At 44.9% G+C, this 735-nt stretch overlaps 1 protein-coding gene across 1 annotated transcript; it reads right to left on the bottom strand.

Annotated features, from left to right (window-relative positions):
* Positions 1-267: 267 nt before the first annotated feature.
* Positions 268-727, bottom strand: LOC110034519 (protein DETOXIFICATION 40-like; the record flags this gene model as incomplete). Its single annotated transcript, XM_020738772.1, has 1 exon — positions 268-727. A coding segment is annotated over one exon (372 nt), but the record flags the coding sequence as incomplete, so codon positions are not given.
* Positions 728-735: the final 8 nt, after the last annotated feature.

The raw sequence follows: 735 nt of genomic DNA, 5'->3' as shown, positions 1-735 counted from the left end.
GAACCCATGACCTGAAGGGACTTACAGTAAACCCTGCCAATTAATAGGCCATGATTTGCGGCAAATATATATATATATATAAATAAATAAATAATGTTAAGTTGTTAACGATGAAGATAAGAAAATAAACTGTGTATAGGCCCATATCCGAGTCTTACTACAAAAATTTACTGTAATTTATGATTTATGAACAAACCTAATTATATATTAATTAACATTTACTTAATCGAGATAAAGCTATGATTCCCACTGGTTCAATTCCCCAAGAAGCACTCCCATGCCGGTCACTCAATTCAATTCATACCAAACTCCGGTCCAACAGAACCGAACCGTTTCCGGTTCAACCATAAACCACTCACCAGACGGAGAGCGAATCGAGCGCAAGCTCCGGGTTCTCAAGCAGCCCAGCGATGAGCACCAGCACCTGGAAATACCACGTCTCCAAGCACAGCATGACCGCCGAAGCCGTTGACAGCTTCAGAAAGACCGGCAAACCGGAAAAGGCCTGCCAACTGAAGCCGGTCCAGGTGAGCCGGCACCTACTGCTTGTTATAATGTAGACGAACTGCGCCACCACTATAATCCACCAGGAAAGGCTGAGAACAAGGGATGCGCCTAGAAGACCGAGACCGAGCTTGTAAATGACGAGCCAACTCAGCACTAAATGCAGCAACACCGTCGCCGTTGAAATATACGCGCTTGGCGCTACGATGCTCTGCGCCTGTAAAAAAAAAA

The sequence above is a fragment of the Phalaenopsis equestris genome, unplaced genomic scaffold, assembly GCF_001263595.1.
Source record: "Phalaenopsis equestris unplaced genomic scaffold, ASM126359v1 Scaffold189323, whole genome shotgun sequence".
Lineage (NCBI taxonomy): Eukaryota > Viridiplantae > Streptophyta > Magnoliopsida > Asparagales > Orchidaceae > Phalaenopsis > Phalaenopsis equestris.
Note: the sequence above shows the minus strand (reverse complement) of the source record. Positions and strands in the feature narration are given on the sequence as shown.